The sequence below is a fragment of the Notechis scutatus genome, chromosome 3 (assembly GCF_049901735.1).
Source record: "Notechis scutatus isolate UNSWTSFEM ecotype Mainland chromosome 3, rNotScu1.2, whole genome shotgun sequence".
In the NCBI taxonomy this organism is placed as follows: Eukaryota; Metazoa; Chordata; class Lepidosauria; order Squamata; family Elapidae; genus Notechis; species Notechis scutatus.
Window position 1 is genome coordinate 112,915,327 of NC_142011.1, and position 18,382 is coordinate 112,933,708.

Genomic DNA, 18,382 nt, shown 5'->3' on the forward strand with positions numbered 1-18,382 from the left:
GGGATTCAAACTGTATGGCATACATTATCCATCTGTCAGACTGGTCCTGACCAGACATGTAGGCTAGAAAGACCCTCGACTCCATTTCTTGGTTCTTCTACTAAAGTCAAGTGGTTACAGAGAAAGCAAAGCTGGATCTGAGTAGTCCTGCTGAAAGGTTGCAATTTTCCCTTTCGAAAAAGGGTCTCCTCCCTTGACCAGTCCATTAGTGTCCAATAGTATCTGTTTTTGATGTTTTGAGAACAGCTTTCAAGGATGGCACCTCTCTGATGTAGTTTTGCATACATTCTCCTTGATCAACTGGTTTAGTCCGGATTGACACCTTTTGGTTCCTGTCATCCCATTCCTTACTTCCCTAATTGCCTCCCCACTCCCATGCATTTTATGGTGGGATGCCAGCAAAGCAAAGATTCTGAAGATGGCAGGCCTGACACCATCTACCTTCTAGGCCAAATAATACAAAGCCCACCCACATCTATCATGCCATGGTTGAAGCACTCATGTTTCTTCTTGCAGGCTGAAGGAAACAGAGGATCAAGTAATTTTGGTCAGAAGTCCGAACATCCCCCGAGGAGGCAACAGTGTCACAAATTACAAGACAAACTCTTGGTGTCAGAAGCCACCATCCAGGCACAGATAGCCCAGCTCAAATTATACAAAGCTCTACTCAGTGAGTAATATTACCACCAAAAGTGACAAGATGCATAGTTCTTCAACATTTGAATTACTTGGATGAAAATATCAACTGTACAGTATGTATATACTTGACATAAAATTAGGCTAAATAGTTAATACCTGGAAGAGACAAATGCAAATCAAAATAATCTTGAGAACTAGGCCAAAAATAACATTTAACAGTGACAAATTGCAAAGTATCTGTACTATTTTGCTGGATTTTGAGGAGGGGTGTTATTTATTTATTAATATTTTTATTTTATCTGCTTAGTCCCTCTTTAAACAAAAGGAACATGTTCTTGAGTTGAAGGACTTCCAAAGAGGGTGCCCATGAAAAAGCCTTCTTGCCAGCTTCACATCCAGATATTCCATGTTTTAGTAAAGATTAAAAGAAACCTAGAAAATGCATGATTGTGACAAAAAAGAAAACCCTTTGTTGAATTAAGTAAAGAGAGCTTTACAGGAGAAGCTCCAGCAGAGTGAATGAAATTAAAAATAAAATCAGTGAAATTATCTGAGGAAGAAATTGAAATAAGAGAATGCTGAAAGGCATAGTTTAGCAATTTGTATGGAAACAATATCAATATGTGAATTGAAATCAATATTACTTAGTTTTATCAAAAATAATTATTATTAATTCATTGAGAAGGTTTAAAAAGTATGTTAACATTCTGCTGTGATTGACAAATGAATGAACTATTTTCCTGTTTGGGAATAGACAGGACATGATATTCCAGCTAAAATGTCTGAAAATTATTAAAAATTATATAATTAGATTCAATCCAAGTTTTAAATAAATGATAAGTCTGGATGTGAAATGTACTTATTTCATTTTAAACATAATGTGCAACGTGGTCATATAATTTCTAAACTTCAAAAAACCCAGTGCTTGCACAGCAATATGGACTGTTTCAAGAGAACATTCCTCCTTTCTGTAGAACTTTCTGCAATGGCAATTGACTACATAACAGTGTGTCTTCATAATAGTTTAAACAAAGCTGAAAAAGATAGGTCAACCACCTCATACATATAAATATTTTCCACAAAAAGTAAGTGAAGTCTTCAGTCCATCTGCACAGTTTCTTGGTTGAACAGGCAGATACCATTGTAGCTAGTGGTCCTATCACAGATATCTTTTTGGATAATCTCACCAAATTTGCTATCATGGTATTTTTAGTGGATTTTTATGTACTTAATCATAAGTATGTGCACATGGAGTCCTCCAAACCTCATTGAATAACTCCTGCCTTTTACTGGACATTCCTATTAAGTTTTAAACCAAACTATTAGTATGCATGCCATATCTTGTGAGGATCTGGATTTCTGGCAAAAGATCAATGGAAAATAACTAAAACATTTCTTGTGACAGGTGAACCTGTGGTACAGCAGGATAACAAGCAGATGCAGGTGGATATTCAAGACCTGGGCTACGAAACCTGTGGGAGAAGTGAAACTGAGGCTGAAAGGGATGAGGCTACAAGCCCTGGTAATATAAGATGTTTCTCTGGCTGCCATCCTTAATGCTTTCAATTGTTTGACTTATAAAGGACTCCTAAATACTTAATATAAATACTAAATTCTTAATATAAGAAGGTACAGAAAACAAAATATTTCAAAAATCCATTTTGGTCATCATTGCACATGCAAATTGTAGATATTTACAAGCAAAAGATGTATTAGAAAATTGGAATTTGCTGTGATCCAAACTCAATTTGCCTGGAAGAAAAGCTTGATTATTTATTTAGTTCTAATTCTTAGTCTTTTTGTTGTTGTTGCTTTGTTTTATTTAGAATGCAGAGATCATGATGAGCAACTAAAGTTTTGGAAGAAATCACTGGAGGGCCCTCTAAAAAGAGTGGTGAAACAGGAAACATGGGTCAGCCAAAGTGATGCTGCTGCAGTTCTCCGTCAGCATATTCAGGTCCTCCAGATGCAATTGCAAAGTTCCCACAAAATTATCCAGAACTTACAAAGTTGTGTGCACTCTATATCCACTACCAGTGACTATGGTTCTATGGGAGATCAGTCATTCAAACTGAAGCAAGGCAATTCTCCTTCCCACAGTATGACTGATGAAGATGAAGCCTGGCAATCTGATAGCTTTGGGACTTTCTGCCCACCAAGTCTCCAGCCCAACAAAGATTTGTCCAGACTTATACAGAGAATATCCTTGCTGGAAGCTTATCTGAATGAGACTAAGCCAAAGGAATTTTTGCCACAGGAATTGAAATGTACAGCCTCCTTGGGGTAGGACATTCCAAGATGCAGGGATAAATATGATCAGCTAAATCATTGGCATAGGTTTCTGCAATATCACAATGGGAAATGAAGTATCTACTTCAAGAGGTTGGCTTTTACATATTCAAGCAGATGGTATGATGAAACTAAACTTCATTGGGCAGTTAATCTCTCTACAGTACAATTCTAGCTTCCTTTTTCTGATAACACCAAATAATAATTCTCTGCATGAAAACTACTGCAAGATAAGTACTAGATAAAATTAATATAAAACACTATATTATGTAATATATGAATCATTTCTGAATTATCCACTCTCCTGTTAAGATTTTGTAAACTCACTCTAGAATGTGAAAGTGGATTCAGCTCTCAATGATGAATGTATGAGATACTTCAAATGTCCTTCTGATGAATGGGGCAAAGTGCACAGAAACAAGGCAAAATTTGTTTCTTACTTGTTCTGAAATTGGATCTCTTAATAACTTTGGCTAATTGTTTGCTACCTTTTCCCCAAGGAAATATGACTCACTAGTCCAAGCTCAAGCTCGGGAGCTCTCCCATCTGCGCCAGCTGATGCGAGAGGAACAAAAGGTGTGTCATATGCTAAACAAATACTTCAAGGACACCATCAAATCCTTTGAAGAGCTTCTACGAAGCACTGACATTGACTACTACTTGGGGCAGAGCTTCCGTAAACAACTTGCAGAAGGGAACCAGTTGGCAGACCAGTTGGCCAGAAAACTGAATCAAGGTGAGTTCAATAGGCACTCGCAAAGTTTAAATTAGAAGCTTTATTTGGGGGTTTTCAAAATAGATTTCCTATAGCTTTCTTTCACCAGTACTTCTGCATTATAGCATAAAGGGTAGTGTTCCAAAAAGATGTACATCTCATACATCTTGAAAAGATGTCCATGCCCCACAGTTTGGTGACCACTGTCTAATAGATGGACTTATTGAAAAAAAGTACTACACAATGCTACAGAAAGAAAGAAAGAAAGAAAGAAAGAAAGAAATGTAATGCAAGTGACAGACAACTCCATAGAGATACTGAAAACTATATGGGGAACTTGCATAAAGAGCCTGCATAAAACTCTATAAAACAAGGGTTGGAATTTCTGGCCTTAGTCCAGGATGCCAACCAAATAAATGAGGGGTGCTGAACATTTAAGTTGATTTCATACTTTATCACTATGAAACATGGAATTAAAACTGATGCACGCCCTCTCTTTTTCTGTGTGTGTGTGTGTGTCACACACACATATCCCTCAACAATAAAATCCCATAAACACAAGCACAACTTAACAATGTGGGAGAAAGTTAGTACCCCATATTTCATTAGATTAAGCCTAATAAGTGCATGTCCAAAACAGCTAATGGAACTATAGGTGAAAGCAAACCTACAATTAGGCTTTACAAGGTCATAGTATGTCCAACATAGATTATGGAGAAAACTATAAAATCATGGGCACAATATGTGAGTAGCTTAAAATGGAAGCTAGTTGGAAACATTGTAATGGCATCTTTTTTATTCTGTAAGCTTTCATGCTTCTCTGTTTTTAATTTTTCACTAAAAAAAAGGATATGGGTTGGATTTCAAGTGATCGATACTTCTGGTTCTATGACGGAGAAGCTGCATAATTACTAACTTTTTAAAATTCTGTTTTTAGGGAATGATCTAAACATGGAGGACAAAACAAGTCCAGAATTGCTTATGAGGTAATTATTATGCATTGTTAGATACATGCTTATTTTGTCATTCATTTTACTGTATAATTTGCATGTAGTTGAGGGGGTTATATAGCTTGCAACTTGATAAGTGCTCATTTGTATTTATTTATTTATTTATTTATTTTTATCCTTTTGGCCAAGTTGCTTGCCTCAAGAAAAAAATCCTTCTCAAATTGTCAAGAAACAATTGTCTTTCTTCATAAAATACAGGGCACTTCAATTTATTGAATACCTTGTGCTGGAATCTATTCCATACCAGTATGAAATCCTTTAGAGCAATAACAAAATTAATAATAATAACCCCACATCCTGTGACAATATCTGTAACACCATCAAATATCCACATTTGCCTATCTCAGTTCCTTGGGAAGAACTTGATAGGTGGGCAAAAATGTCAAGTCCAATCTGAACATCTTGCTGACTGTGCAAAGAACCATAATATTCTTCGTGGGATTATTTAGATCATTTGCAGACTGTGGGAGTTTATTGGCTGACTAAGAGTACAAAGATCACAGGATCAGAGAGGGGGGAATTATATATTCTGAAAGAGTGGGCTGTATCAATATCTTTGATAATCTTCAAGGTTTCCCTTTCCTCAGGATGAACAAGGAGCTGCAGAAGAAACAATCGATCAAGGCACTCCACGCAAAACTACAAGAGTGCTCAGTGACCTCTTCCAATAGCCATATTATATCTGAGTCTCCCTACTCTCATAGCAACATCTCCTTCCTCTCTGATGGTCCAGGGGTCTGCTCTGATGTGGATGACTTTAGTGAAAATAATATAAGTGAAGGCCAAGTCTACAATGTTCTAAACAAAGGTATAGAACTTAAGATCTGGAGGGATATATATCCTTACAATTTATACGACTGTTTCCTAATATGATTTGATTGCTATTGTACCCTATGACTATCATTAAGTATTGTACCTTATGATTCTCGACTCTTGATGAATGTATCTTTTATGTATACTGAGAGTATTTAGAGCAAGACAAATTCCTTGTGTGTCCAATCACACTTGGCCAATAAAGTATTCTATTCTATCCTATCCTATCCTATCCTATCCTATCCTATCCTATCCTATCCTATCCTATTCTGGTTTGGCAAGTAAGAGAAACTGTAACCATGGCTGGAGGTTTTCAATAAAAGATTTGTCCAGGATAGTATAAAGTCTCTTGCTTTGGGCAGGGGATTGGACTAAAAGACCTCCAAGTTTTCTTCCAGCACTATGATTCGATAAGATTAATAATTCTTTCTATCTTATTTATTTGACAAACCAGAGTAATCTAATTATAAATCAGTTGTTTTCATCTTATCCTAGTAAAAGGCTAGTAAAAGGAGAGGTCTAGGACAACTAGCTGCAGCCAGCTTGGTATGGCCAATCACCTCTGCTAACTTGCTCCCACCAAGTTGCCAACAGGAGAAATCCACACAACCAACTCACAAGGACAACTCACCAGCGGTGGTTGGAGGGAGAGCTGGGTGGATGGAGGAGCAATCAGAGCACACAGCATGGTGGCTGGGGCCTTCATATTTTCAAACCCCTTGCTAAGGGGTGGGATTCAAATTTTTTAACAACAGATTCTGTAGGCATGGCTAGGTTAGCATGGCCATGTGACTGGGTGGGCGTGGCTTCTTTATTTTCTTCAGCAAACACCCCCCAGTTTTTTTGACTCCTGAGCCTCAGGGAAGCCTCCTGGTGGGGCATTTTTGCTCCCAGAAGGCTTCCCTGGGGCACAGGAAGGCAAAAATGGAGGAGGGGCGCAGCACCCCCACACCTTTTTGCCTCCTGGACCTCGGGAGCCTCATGTGCGAAGCAGTAAGACAGCAAGGGGGATCCCGGCACAGATCGTCGGAAGGGGGACAAAAAAGAAATACCTTAAGGAGTGACTGGGCGGGGAAGAATGCAGTCAGCAATGTCGGGCATGCACGCGATGTTGTGAATGCATGATAAGGATTGACTCAGCAGGGAAGGGAGGGGAGGGGCGGGCAGAGAGGGGTGAGGCTAGCCAGGGGCATGATTTGCCGGTTCTCTGAACTGTGCAGAATCATAACAACCGGTTCTATAGAAATGGTTCGAACTAGTAGAATCCCAACCCTGCCCTTGCTGCTACTGCCACTGCAGCAGGCTCTGAGCAGAAGAGGTTGGGGACAGCAGTGGCAGTCAGATTGAGTGGTGGGAAGGCAGCAGCAACTGAGGGATTCCCATTTTCACACAACCCACTGCTGCCACACTGGGCTTGGGCCTGTCGCTTAAAGCTACTGCTGATGTTGGCTACCATGCTGGCCTTGGAACAATGGCACTGGCAGCTGTTTCAAGCCTGCCATGGCAGCAGTGGTTTCAATCCCAGTGTGGCAGTGTACTGGAGGGTAAAAATAGGAAGTCCTTGGCCACCACCATATCTCTATCACCCATCCCAACACACTCTGAGCTCTGCCCACCCACTCACTCACCTGCTCATCCCTGCTCTCCCTTCAGCTGCCTGCAACGATTGGCTGCGTGGAGTTTTCCTGCAGTGACTTGGGAACAAACAGTTGGCAGTGAGCTGGCGGCTTTGAGCTTGCCACGGTGAATTATCCCATTCTATAAACGGAGTTCCAAAATCTGATATTACTTTGTAATCTTATGAGTGGCATCACTTCTGTTTCTGTAACCTGACTCTCTGACTCAGCAACACTGCCTGCCACTTCTGGACTGGTAGGCAGTGTCGGCAAGTCTCCTCCAAAGGCTTCCAGAATTGGCGCGAAAAAGTGTTTGCATACCAATGAGAGGCTTTGGAACAGCAAAATTGTGTTGCTTCAAGCCTTCCATTTACATGCAAACACTTTTCACATGCAGACTGGAAAGCTTCTGGGTGCCCTGATCTTGCAGGACTTCAGGCACCCATTCTCTGAAAAAGCAGATGGGTGCCTGAAGTCATGTGAGATCATGGCCCCCAGAAGCTTCCCATCTCCAGGTGAAAAGTGTAAGCATGCCATTGAGGCGCTGTGAGGTGGGGCAATTTCACCACCCCACAGCATCCCATGGGCATGGAAATGAAGTTTCCCTTCTCCAGGCAAAATGTGTTTGAGTGCCAATGGAGTGCTTTGAGGTGGCGCAATTTTGCCATCCCAAAACTTCCCATAGGTGCTCAAACACTTTTTGCCCAGAGAATGGAAGTTTGGTTTGCATGCCTATGGTTTCCATTTTCTGGGAAAAAGTGTTTGAGCATCAATGGGGCATTATGGGGTAGCAAAATTGCACCACCTCACCACACCCAACAGCATGCACTTTTCACCCAGAGACTGGAAGCTTCTGGGGGCCATCATCTTGAGGGACTTCAGGCACTGCTTTGGCTCTCCCTCTGCTCTAATTGCTTTGCTTTTGGAACTCTGAGAGCAGGCAAAGAAATTTCAGCAGAGAGGCTGGAGAGGAGACAGCTTGCCAGATCTTCACAAGGTAAGTGTGTCTCCACTGGCCTGCTTGTGGAAACCCAGTGTGGCAGGATGGTGGAAGAAGCAACTGTGGGGAGCATGAGGTATCTCAGTGGGTCAGGGGAGGTCTTGGGTGGTCTTAAGCAGGTGGTTTATTTTATTTTATTTTATTCTCCTCCTCACTCCCCTCCTCTCTCCTCCCTGTCCTTTCAACCCTTTTCTCCCCATCACGCCTCGTCAATCTTTCCTATGTTTTACTCTTCCTGCTATTTACTTCCCATGTTGAGAAACATTGTCTTTAATTTTGTAAACACAGATACATTGAAATATTTTTTTAAAAGAAAAAAAATATCAATGACCTTAATTCAACTCTCACTCTTCAGTATGTGGTCCATACCTCTTGAAGCCTGGTTGGTAAACTGCAAGAATGCAGGAGCAACTTGTTGAGGGGCATTCTGTTGGAGCAGTGTGAGATGTAGTTATAACAGTTGGGCAAGTTGGCCAAGCATAAACTTTGCCAGATTAACTGCTAAGATCTATATGAATTACAGAAAATGGAACATTCAATAAATTTTCCTACAGAAAATAACACAGCAACTAGTGAGAAGCACCAGACCCATGAAGGTTTCTGAACCAGAGATACAATGTTTCTCCTCTTACTAAATACAGCTAAATTCGACATCATATTTGTCTGTGAAACATGGCTCAACGCATCTCTCCCTGACTCCATTACCACAGTAAGAGACTATCATGTTTACCGATCAGATCGTGAAATCCATAGAGGAGGTGGAGTTGCTATCTTCTATAAAAAGTCCTTACATCTAAAAAACATCCAAGTTACCCAAGAGCTTGCTCTTACTAAGACCATCGTCTGTGAACTGTCCTTAAATTTCACATTTCAATTCTTATTATGTTACAGAGCCCCTGTCAGCCTTCAAGATCTTTTCTACTGCTTTGCATCTTTTGGCTGCCATAAGTAACGGGGGGAGGGGATATGTCTGGGAAGAGAGCTGGAGGTGTTACATTCTTGTGTTGTATAAATGAGGAGTGGGGGGAGAGTATAAATTCCTGCTCTTAAGTTTCTATTTCCTCGCTTAGCTTTCTTTTCTCTGCGCAACTGCAAATCTTTATCAAAATATGCCAAGGTCAACAGACAGAGGCCTCATCACCACCTGAAGATGCCCACATGATCATATCCAGAACTTTTAATTGAAAGAATCTTTTGAACTTTGGGGGGTGGGAACAATTCCATCACTTTGTATATGTGATCTGCGCACCTAATTTCTCAGATTCAGAATTTTACCTGAAGCTACCACTTCAATTTTCAGTAACAGATTTCTTTCCTCTAATCTATGGAGTTTAAGTATTTCTTTCTTGGATTTTGAATGGAGCACAGACTGACATTATTCTGAATTACCTCACCAGCCCACCCGGAGAAAATATCCAGTTTTCTTCCGAGGGGGTTTGACATCATGTCATCTCCAGCTAGTGATGAGGACAACCTGGGAGCTGTGGGGGGGCAGTCGTTGCTGATACCGAAGGTGCCAATAGCCGAATCGCTAGCCGACCTTACTCTGGAGGAAGTTCCAGCTGAGAGGCCCAGATGGTCGTTGGGTGTTGGCTGGAGGGATCCCGAAGAGCCCCCCCCTCCTGGAATCACCATGACCCGACGGCGTGGGAGAGAGGAGCCATGGCAAGAGAAGGAAAGGAGAGAATTTTTGCTGGGTCAAGCCAGGCAGCTCCTTAATGAAGCTTTTGGACAGCCTCACGTCGCTCCAAGGTATGAGGGGGAAGGGGGAGCAAGTTCAGCCAGAGACAGCCAGGCTGCCCCCACCCCCATAGCTCAGCCTGCGCCAGCGCAGCAACCGGCTGCAACCCCAGGGCCCCCAACGGGAGGTGTGATCCCTAGAAGACGCAGAGCTCTCAAGCTGCCTCCGTTAGAAGTGAAATTTGGGGGAAATCCCAAAGACTTGGGTTTCTTCCTAGCACAAGTTTGGAGCTATATGGAGGAATATGGGGAAGAGTTCACCTCTGAAGCAGCCAAAGTTAGATGTGTTACCAGGGCCCTGGAGGGAATAGCGGCAGAATGGATGGTGACTTTGCATAATGATAACTCCCCCCAACTGCGGAATTACAACGTATTCATGACTGCGTTGTGGGCAAGATTTGAGGACCCACTGGCGGAGAGAAAGGCCAGGATCAGGATGAAAACCATAAATCAAGGGAGGAGGTCAGTGGCCGACTACACCCAAGAGTTTAGACAGCTAGCGTGCCATATCCGAGGTTGGTCCCAGGGGGCCCTGATAGAAGCCTACAAAGATGGTCTAAATGAAGACGTATACCAGATGTGTATCTCCAGAAGGGATCCTAATGATTTGCAACTGTGGTACCTGCTGGCAGAGGAAGTGGAGATAGATCTGACCTGAAGCAGACGCAGGGGGGGCTCTAGATGGAGCAAGCCATCCCCCCCCCCCACGCTTCCAAGAGGCCCCTAAGCCTCCGAAGGGAGGAGTGATGACAAGACCCAGATCCACTGCCTGTTTTCGATGTGGGAAGGAGGGCCACCGGATTGCAGACTGCAGCATCAAGTTGGATCCCAAGGGGGCGCAGGGAGGAGGGAGGAAACCTGAAAACCCCCCAGCCAAGCCTCGCGAAACCGTGTTAAAGAGGGGGAAGTTGTAGAGGTCGCCCCTCCAGCAGGAGAGGGGTTGGGATCCCCGACCTTCTTTGAAGAGAGTGAATCCGACTCGGAAGACGACTTCCTGGTAAGTCCAAATAAGGGGCCCATGACCATTCCAGTAACATTAAGGGTACCCACTTCAGGGACCGAAGGGGAGATGCTAGCCTTGCTAGACTCTGGGTGCATGAGGTGTGTAATCAACATGAAAGTAGTAGAGGAAATGAGCATCAGACTGAGAACGTTAGAAACGCCCATAGCCTTTTGCCAATTGGATGGATCAGTGGCGGGAGGTTGCCCTGCACGCTTCATAACAGAACCCCTAGAGATGACCATGGGGGAGCATAAAGAGACTTTGTGTTTTATTGTGGCCCCTGGAATGGAGCAGCCATTAATACTGGGATTACCCTGGCTCCGCAAGTGGAATCCCCATGTGAATTGGAGGAAAGGGTCGCTGCGCATTCGCACCAATCAGCGACGGGAAGGGGAGGGGCGATCCCAGCAGAACCTTCAGAATCCGGTTGAGCTAGCCTCTACAGGCACCGAGGATTTGGAGGGGGAGGAAAAAATCCCAAAAGAATATTGGGACTTAAAGGAAGTGTTTAGTGAAAAGGCGTCAGATGAGCTTCCCCCTCATCGGTCAACAGATTGTAGTATTGAAATTCTGCCTGGGGTAACGCTCCTGAAACCGAAATTATATTCGATGACACCATGGGAATTGGAAGAGTTGAGATCCTTTATCGATAAAAATTTGAAACGTGGTTTCATCCAACCCGCTAGACCTCGGGTAGCCACCCCAGTGCTGTTCCGTGAAAAGAAAGATGGCTCCAAGCGTCTGGTAGTTGATTATAGAAACCTGAACACAATTTCCGTGGAAAACGTATACCCCCTCCCCCTGATGAAGGACATGCTAGCCCACCTGGCGAAAGGGAAAATTTTCACAAAGTTGGACTTGAGAGAAGCGTACTACCGAATTCGGATTAAAGAAGAAGATGAGTGGAAAACTGCTTTTAACTGCCCGATGGGTTGTTTCCAATTCAACGTTCTCCCATTTGGACTACAAGGGGCTCCAGCTGTATTCATGCAGATGATCAATCAGGTGTTACATGAACATTTATACAAGGGGGTTTTGGTTTACCTTGATGACATCCTTATTTACACGGAAACTTGGGATGAACATGTGAAACTGGTACGTTCAGTACTACAGAAACTGTATTTATTGATGAAGCAGAACCACACGGGTTTGTGGTTCTGGGCAGCTGACAAAATGGAGTTGAGAGTGGATGGTTTTTATACCTTCTTTGGGTTTTGTATTTGAGCCTCCTGTTCCTGTGCAAGAATGTATCATTTAATATTCTATTGGCTGTTGTCAGATTCCTATGGGGTCATGTAGGGGTCATGTAGGGGTCATATCTGGCTCCACAGCAGTGGTGGGATTCAATTTTTTTTTACTACCAGTTCTGTGGGCATGGCTTGGTGGGCATGGCAGGGGAAGGCTACTGTAAAATCTCCAGTCAGAGGTGGTATTTGCCAGTTCTCCGAACTACTCAAAATTTCCGCTACCAGTTCTCCAGAACTGGTCAGAACCTGCTGAATACTACCTCTACTCTACAGGCAAAAGAGAAAATGCAAATCCTAGGTGTTTGTCTGAGCAAATTTTGTCAACCTTTTGTTTGTTGCTTATCTGAATTTCTGTCTTGACCCAGTCTTTCCGAATGGATTACCAAATCTGCATTTCTAAAAGTTTCTGCTTGAGGCAGGGAAATTGGGATGGTTTCTGAATAGGCTGGCCCAAACTTTTTTAATTGGCACAAAATATCTGCTGGGAGCTATTAAGAAAGGCTTGAGGGCTGCTTTCTATCTCCAAGAGCATGTTTTTCCATTTCTTCTTTAGGAAAATATAATATTCTGCTTTTTTAATATTTCCCAAAATATTTCATTCTCCTGGGGTAGGTGCTAACTTTCTACAATCTTAAATAATCCTTTATGAAATAAGAAATGCTCAGAATGCCTCCTTAGCTCCTGATCCAAATTTTGGCTCAGCAGCATTCATAATTACCATCAGGTTAAGGAAAGAGGAAGACAATCTGTATGTTTTGGAAACAATCAATTTCCTCAGGATGTCCTAACTTAACCTGCCACTCTCTTTGTTTCTCCTCTCATCTCTAGGCTTTTATGATGACTCCTTGTCCAAGCCAACAGGTTTGCTTTTGGCTTCATTGGATTCAGAACCATCCTCCTGTGTGTCTTTAGTACCTCCATCTTCATGCTCAATGCCCCTGCTTAGCTGCCACATAACACCAGCCTTCTCCCTGACTGAGGCACAACAGGAGTTGAAGTTGCTGCAGAAGCAGCTTGTAGAAAGTGAGCCTTCTTGACCCAGCACCCCATCCGGCATGTAGCTTTGCATGACATGCCCAAGCCTTTCTGCATGGCACTTTCATCATTGCCAAGCATAGCAGAAACCATTGTTAGCTTCTTTCCTTGGTGACTTGTGACTGACCTTTTAGAGGTTCCAAATATAGAGTGCAACTGAGCATGTTTGGTGTAGTGGTGAAGGTGCAGATCAGTGGTGGGATTCAAAAAATTTTTACTACCAGATTACTACCAGTTCTGTGGGCGTGGCTTGGTGGGCGTGGCAGGGAAAGGATACTGTAAAATCTCCAGTCAGAGGTGGTATTTGCCGGTTCTCCAAACTACTCAAAATTTCCGCTACCAGTTCTCCAGAACTGGTCAGAACCTGCTGAAAACTGGTGCGGATGTAGAAACCAGCAGACTCTGAATGTTAGTCCTACTTTAGGCATGAAAGCCAGCTTAGTGACTTTGGGCTAGTCAATCTCTCAGCCTCTGGGCTAGTCAATCTCTCGCAGCCTCTTCATTAGATTGTTGTTGGGGAAAATAGAAGGAGGAATTGTTATGTATGCTCATTTTCTTGAGTTATTTATAAAAACAATAAAGACGGGATAAAAATTAAAAACAAGCAAAATCATAGATAAATTCACTGATGTGATTTATTTGGAGATTTTTGGGTTGGAGATTAATATTGTTTTGCTCCATGCGGAGGTTAAGATAGTTTGATCAAAGGTAATCAACACTTTAGCAGAACTGCCAGGTTGTGATGAACTAAAAAATATTTAATTGTAACTTGGTTTCTGTGAACATGTGAATTACATGTCCTCAGTAGCTCAGCAGCACAAATCACTAAAATACAAACTAGTCAATCACAAGTTGCACTGCCATATTATATGAATCCAATTTTTGAGCATTTATGTATTGTACAAATCCAAAAGTCTGGATTGAATAAACTCTGATTAAGTGAATCATGGTTAAGGACCTTGCATAAAGACCTTCAGTGATCATCACTGGTTTCCAAAAAAAAAAAAAAACTAGCTAAATCTACCCTTCCCAGTAGATATACCTGTACTTATTGGGTTGGGTTGGAAAATGGGTTGGAAGAGCAGTTATACCTGTGAATAAGAAAGTATTTAATTGCCCTTTTAAGATGGAAAGGTCAAACTAAACAGTCAGATTACTATTGCAATGCAAAAAGATTATTGCCCTAACCTCTCATTAAGAAAAATCCTGAAGGCTATTGACATCCATGACAAGGGTGGAGGTAAAAAAGAGGAAAGTAATAATTATTTATTAAATCGTACACTGCTCAACTTAAGGACTCTGGAGGCTGACTACAATCAAAGAAATTATGATAAAATCAATAAAAGATAAAAGAAAAAGAAAAAAGATGCAAGTGAAACAGACAAGATAGAAAGAAATACAGTGCCAAAGGCTTCGGGGCACAGTTAGGTCTTCACAGCCATTTTAAACTATAGCAGAGTGGGGGCCATCCAGATCTCAGGGGGAACCCCATTCCATTTTGTCTTTTTTGGACATGCATGAATATCTCTCTCTCTCTCTCTCTCACACACACACACAGAGGGACAGGGCTTGCATGAATATACCATTCCACCATCTTGCTCATTTTGACACACCCAGACACATATTCATGGATTCTGTTGAAGCAGGCTGTTTTTATGTTGGGTTTGGAAAGAGTCTATCAGGCATCACCTATAGCTGAATTATTCTTTGATTACCATTTTGCCTAGGGCTTCTAAAGTCAGACAGACACATGTAGGGAGAACAGAAATGTACACATAGATGCAATATGTTACTTCTTCACATGACAAAAAAATAAAATGCTTTCTATTGACCTCTTCTGGCAAAGCAACTGGAAAAAATTCCAGAAATCATTCCCTATCTATGGATTTTTCAAAGTATAGGAAATTCCAATCTCTGATGTCCTGTTATTTGTTTCTGGTCATTAAAATACTTTTAATGAAACATTTGAGAAAAAAGGAAAAAAAGAAACAAAAAAGAGGCAAAAGATGCAAAGAAAAATAAAACATGTGAATAGATATGGAATATATAAGCATCCCAAAATTAAATAAGACTAAATATTTTCAATATTTCATTAGTTGTACAAAGCTGAACATCTTATGGGATTTTAAAAACCACAACCATTGATAAAAGTCCAATTAGTATATAATTATCAATGGCAATAATAATAATAAACCATGGAATACATTTCTGCCTGAAGAATGAAAAATCTGTCCTTATTTAACAGGTTAGTGAAAATTAAAAAATTAAGACTTTAATAGAAACCAATTTCAGATATATGGAATGTATGGAATTTTATAATGTATTTATTATAATTATATAATAAAAATTATTTCAAAAGCAAAGTTATTCTCAACACAATCCTACTCCCAAAACTGAATTACTCATTCTTCTGCAGAAGGAACCAAAACTAATGTTTTCTGATTGCATCTAATTTCTTTTACCTACAAATACCATTGTTGATCATTTGATTTCATCTCATGGTATCTGTGAGGCATTAGTATTATTGAAACTTGACAAGTATCACTTTGAACCTGAGATACCCACAGAACCAGTTATTAAAAAATTTGAATCCCATCCCTGCTGCAGTGATACCTTTAACACCATCAAACATACACATCTACCTATCCCTTGGGAAGAACTTGATAAGTGAATAAAAATGCCAAGTCCAGTCTAAACATCTGGCTGATTGTGTGAATCATAATTATAATCTGTCTGTAAAAAACAGGAAGAGCTTGTCTCTGTAGAACAGTGCCAATACAATAATATCCTCTTATTTCTCATACCCCTCAAGATATGTCTGTGTTGTGATGAAAGATTTGTCCATAGGAGCTTTCCTAATCTTCTTTTGTTTGTTTGTTTGTTAATTTATTTATTAAATTTATATGAGCAGCATCCATGTCACAAAAAATGACTTTGGGCAGTATACAACAATGTAATAGTTTGTTATATTTATACAGAAAAAAGGACCATATTCCTTTGTCTGTCATAGTGGGCATGATATGTATCTTTTCTTTGGTAATTTATCTCTGTACCTTGGCATCCAACATTGCCATCAATAAAAGAATCATTTATTGGCATTTTTCCTGCAGGTGGCCCAATTGTCTCCTCCAAAAACAGCTCTCATGTTTGCCACCATGTTCCTCACTTATTTCATGTGCAAAATACTGCTGATTGGAACACTAACTCTAAGGAACAATTGGAGGAGAGCTGCATTCCTCCATGTACTCATCCATTTAGGCAGCTTCAGGAGGAGCTTGTCTCTGCATCTTGTTGTCCACCAGCTCTTCCTACCCAGAAACCCTCAGGTACATTCTGTGATTCTATCATTTGGTGAATTGGTTTCAGTGTCACAAATAAATTGGTCATTTGAGTTATTTAGGACATTGCATGTAAGAGCTAAATAAACACATAAGAAATCAGTTTCAAGAATAGTTTTATAGCATCTTTGGGTATATTTTTCTTCCTTAGGGATAGAATGCATGACAAGTGAAAGTTTTAATGATACTACTATTAACCTATAAATATCAGCAGAGGGATACAATCAAGATCAAGTGAGGTATTAATACCACTCTATAAAACCTTAAGACCACACCTAGAATACTGCATCCAGTTTTGGTCACCACACTATAAAAAGGTGTTGAGATTCTAGAAAAAGTGTAGAGAACAGCACTTTTGATTAGGGGACTGGAGATTAAAACATATGAAGAATGGTCACAGGAACTGGGCAAGGCTAGTCTAGTGAAGAGAAGGACCAGGGGAGACATGATAGCACTCTTCCAATATTTGAGGTGCTGCCACAGAGAGGAAGGGGTCAAGCTACTTTCTAAAGCACCTGTAGGCCAGACAAGGAATTATGGATGGAAACTGATCAAGGACAGATTCAACCTAGAAATAAGGAGAAATTTCAACCAATGGAACAGCTTGCCTTTGGAAGTTGTGGGAGTGTCAGATCCGTGTATCTGGCATTCTTCAATGGAAGAAGAAGACGAGGAAGTTGGTACAAGTAATCCTTTCTGATGTAACATGAATATATTAAATCTTATATTGAATCTGTATAACTTGCACATGATATACAACAGGAGGACTGGAGCCAGATGTCTAGAAACTTGTCACCTCTTGGAGAGATAGCTAGTGGAGAAGGGACCATAAAAATTCCAGCTCTGGAAGATACCCTGGGAAACTCTTCTAAGATATGTTCCCAGAGAAGGGGAGGGGGGAATTAACATGTTGGTTCTTTGTTTGATTAAATCCATATCTAAATAAGGGGAGGGGTTCTAACTCCCTTTATCTATTACTGTATACCTGGAAGCATCTTAGATTCTGCTTTGACTAGTGCTGGGGTTCACTCCCCTTCAATAAAGGATTCCTTTTGAAATATCTAGCTTTCAGAAGTTCATTCTTTTCGGTTGAAGGGAAAAAGTCCATTGCTTACATAAAGCAGAATCTGCAAAAGAGGTCAACCCAGAGAGGAATTTTTTTAAAAAAAAACTTCACTCTCCCGAGGGGACCCTGCAAAAATGTCTGAATATAGCAAGGAGCAAGGGGAAGCTGAATGCTGGGGAGAAACTCTGACAACTACCCAGCCAGACACTGACTTTGTGTACCCCATCGAAGACAGTGAAGCTACCTGCGAAAACTCCACAAAGCCCCAGTGGTCTATAGGCATAGGAAAGAGAGACAGCTGGGATGGAAGAACCAAGGGAGTAACCCTCACCCGGGGTAACCGTAAACCCAGGTGGAAAATGGAGCTGGAGGCCCTCTCTGATCAGGAAGAATGGGTCAAGGAACCATGGCAGATGACCAACTGAAATGGTACATAAATCACCTCGCGAAGGACGCCCTGGAGGACCTCAATGTGAGGGATGAACCAGGTTGCCAACACAGGAGAGCGAGTGAACCAGAAATTGAGAGAACCGTCACCCCTGATCCTGCTGAGAATGATCGGGCATTGGAACAAGCTGGAGGACCAACAGCCATACCCGACCCCTTGCTGCCCCAGAGCAGGGAATTAACACTGACCAACCCAGAGACATACAACTGCAGAGAAAGATTCTGCCCTTGGGGGTAAAATTCTATGGGGACCCCCAGAAACTGGGATTTTTCCTGGCGCAAGTCGTCATCTACATGCAAGAATACAGGTGGAATTTCACAACCCAGGGGGCCCGAGTACAAGTCGTTACCCTGGCCCTGGAAGGGGCAGCAGCCAGATGGATGGTGACTCTCCACAACGTCAATGCCCCAGAACTGAGGAACC

General features: G+C 41.6%; 1 protein-coding gene across 3 annotated transcripts in view; it reads left to right on the forward strand.

Annotated features, from left to right (window-relative positions):
* Positions 1-404: 404 nt before the first annotated feature.
* Positions 405-18,382, forward strand: part of LOC148131349 (myomegalin-like) — a 43,322-nt gene continuing 25,344 nt past the window's right edge. For 2 of the 3 annotated variants that reach the window (XM_087962515.1, XM_087962516.1), the window contains exons 1-7: positions 405-670; positions 2,045-2,161; positions 2,466-2,922; positions 3,429-3,664; positions 4,581-4,629; positions 5,241-5,461; positions 16,218-16,433. In XM_087962515.1, coding sequence (XP_087818641.1) covers positions 481-670; positions 2,045-2,161; positions 2,466-2,922; positions 3,429-3,664; positions 4,581-4,629; positions 5,241-5,461; positions 16,218-16,433 — 1,486 coding nt within the window. In that variant the 5' untranslated portion in view covers positions 405-480. The remainder of the gene's footprint in view (positions 671-2,044; positions 2,162-2,465; positions 2,923-3,428; positions 3,665-4,580; positions 4,630-5,240; positions 5,462-16,217; positions 16,434-18,382) is intronic. The other variant, XM_087962517.1, reaches the window with a different exon arrangement.